Raw genomic sequence first — 1,926 nt, forward strand, 5'->3', positions numbered from 1 at the left:
GAGGGGCGTCGTCTGTGGCTGCTAACAACCACCTAATATTCCCCGTTATCCCCCCACCTGATAACTGAAGAAGAAAGAAAAAGGACACCCCCCAAGAAAAAAAAAAAAAAAAACCACTCTCCAAAAAAAAAAAAAAAAAAAAAGCCGTTTTTTTTTTTTTTTTTTTTTTTTTTTTGGTGTTGAGAAAGTAGAGGAAGTGGCTCTCCCGCCCTCGGAGGCGGCCGACACGCCGCAGGAGGAGGAGGAGGAGGAGGAGGAGGAGGAGGAGGAGGAGGAGGAGAGTCTTCTGGGCTCTTGAGTAACATGCTCGTCAGGTCGGCCTTGTCCGCAACCTCCCGCTGCCCAAGAGCCCGAAGGATTCAAAGTCTGTCTTGACTCCTCTCCCTGCTTGCCTCCTGCTGAGCAGACCCCAGGATGTGCAAGCAGCTGGAGCAGGACACTTACATCAAGGTGGTTGTGGTAGATGACGCGCTGGGGATGATGGTTGGAGAAGGTCAAGACTCTGATCTTGGAGGGAAAGACGAACACAGGTTTGCTGTCCCTCCTCGCACTCTCGCTCCTCCTCTCATTGCCTTGCCTGCAGCTATCATGAATCATCACTGGATAGTGGACCAAGAGATCTCAGAAGCGCACGTACGACTGGAGAGATGGGGAAGGCGGCGAGAAGAGGAAGGAGGAAGGGATAAAACTTTGGGGAGGAGGATTGGAGAAGGGAGGGAGAGGAGAAGGGAGAGAAGGAAGAGGCGGGACGAGGACGAGGACGAGGACGAGGACGAGAAAAGAGGGCGAGAACGCGGAAGAGAACGAGAAGGAGGAGGGGGAGGGGGAGGGGGAGGAGGAGGAGGACTAGGAAGTCTGTCTCACTCCGCGTGCTCAGATCGAGTCCGTGAGGACAGCGGTGGAGAAGGAGATTCATCTCAAGTCCAAGGTCCTTAGCCCCGTCAGCCCCCGCCCGGTCGCTGAGCCTGCGGCAGGAAGGAGCTCTATCCCCTCCCAAACCCAAACTGAGGATCCCAGACCTGAGCAGGTCCCCAGCTGGAGCTGGCCGTGAGCAACTGAAGGTCTGCTGGCAGGAGCGACATGTCAGTCATCCTCTCGCTACTCAAGGAGGGTAAGTCCAACGCCTACGTCTGCAACTTCCACGCCCTCTGCACCCTCGGGCTACAGGAGTACCAGGTCGACCTCCTGCTGCTCCTGCTCCTGCTCCTCCCTCCGTCCCTCCTGTTCATCTTCTTCTAACTCGAAAACCTGCAGTATTATCAGGAAAACTCCTACGCCAACTCCATCTCCTCCTCCTTCTCCTCCTCCTCCTCCTCCTCCTCCCTCCCCTCCCCCCTCCCCCCTCCCCCCTCCCCCTCCTCCTCCTCCTTCACTACCACATCCTCTACCACCTCCTCATCCTCCTCCTATTCCTCCTGCTGGTCCTCCTGCTGCCAATGACACTGCCATCAGTCTACTCCTAAACCGACGACTACGGCATGGACGAGGGAGAAGGGCAGGGACAACGGCGGGAGCAGGTGAAGAAGGAGGAGAAAAATAAGCACGGAGACCGAAACATTCACTAAGACGATATGGAGGGAGAGAGGGCCCTTGGACGAGCCCTGGTCCTGCTCATGATCATGGACAAGTTCTAGTCCTACTACGCCTGATGGAAAGTACGAGTGAGACTGAGCCTTAGCCCTGGACCTGGTCCTGGAGCTAGAGGACGAGGAAGAGCACAAAGTGTATGTGACTGTTACTGCTCCCGCTCTTGCACCTGATGGAGAGGAAGACGGATATGAGTACAAGATTGTGATTTTGACGATGAATTGTTCGTGCCTAAATGCTGGGGAATTGTCAAGAGAACTCCTCTCCTTCCCCATCTCATTCCCAATCCGCCTGTTCCAGACCCTGTCAAGATGAGACAGAGACGAAGAGAGAGAGGAG

The 1,926-nt window shown here is 55.2% G+C and overlaps 1 protein-coding gene across 1 annotated transcript in view; it reads left to right on the forward strand.

Annotated features, from left to right (window-relative positions):
* Positions 1–1,521, forward strand: part of GUITHDRAFT_163254 (hypothetical protein) — a gene marked incomplete at its 3' end in the record, with an annotated part of 2,513 nt that extends 992 nt beyond the window's left edge. The window contains exons 6-13 of the mRNA XM_005832281.1: positions 312–364; positions 414–450; positions 494–530; positions 584–633; positions 878–928; positions 975–1,027; positions 1,074–1,176; positions 1,453–1,521. Of these exons, the coding sequence (XP_005832338.1) occupies positions 312–364; positions 414–450; positions 494–530; positions 584–633; positions 878–928; positions 975–1,027; positions 1,074–1,176; positions 1,453–1,521 (453 nt within the window). The remainder of the gene's footprint in view (positions 1–311; positions 365–413; positions 451–493; positions 531–583; positions 634–877; positions 929–974; positions 1,028–1,073; positions 1,177–1,452) is intronic.
* Positions 1,522–1,926: the final 405 nt, after the last annotated feature.

This window comes from Guillardia theta, assembly GCF_000315625.1.
Source record: "Guillardia theta CCMP2712 unplaced genomic scaffold GUITHscaffold_35, whole genome shotgun sequence".
Classification (NCBI taxonomy): domain Eukaryota; class Cryptophyceae; order Pyrenomonadales; family Geminigeraceae; genus Guillardia; species Guillardia theta.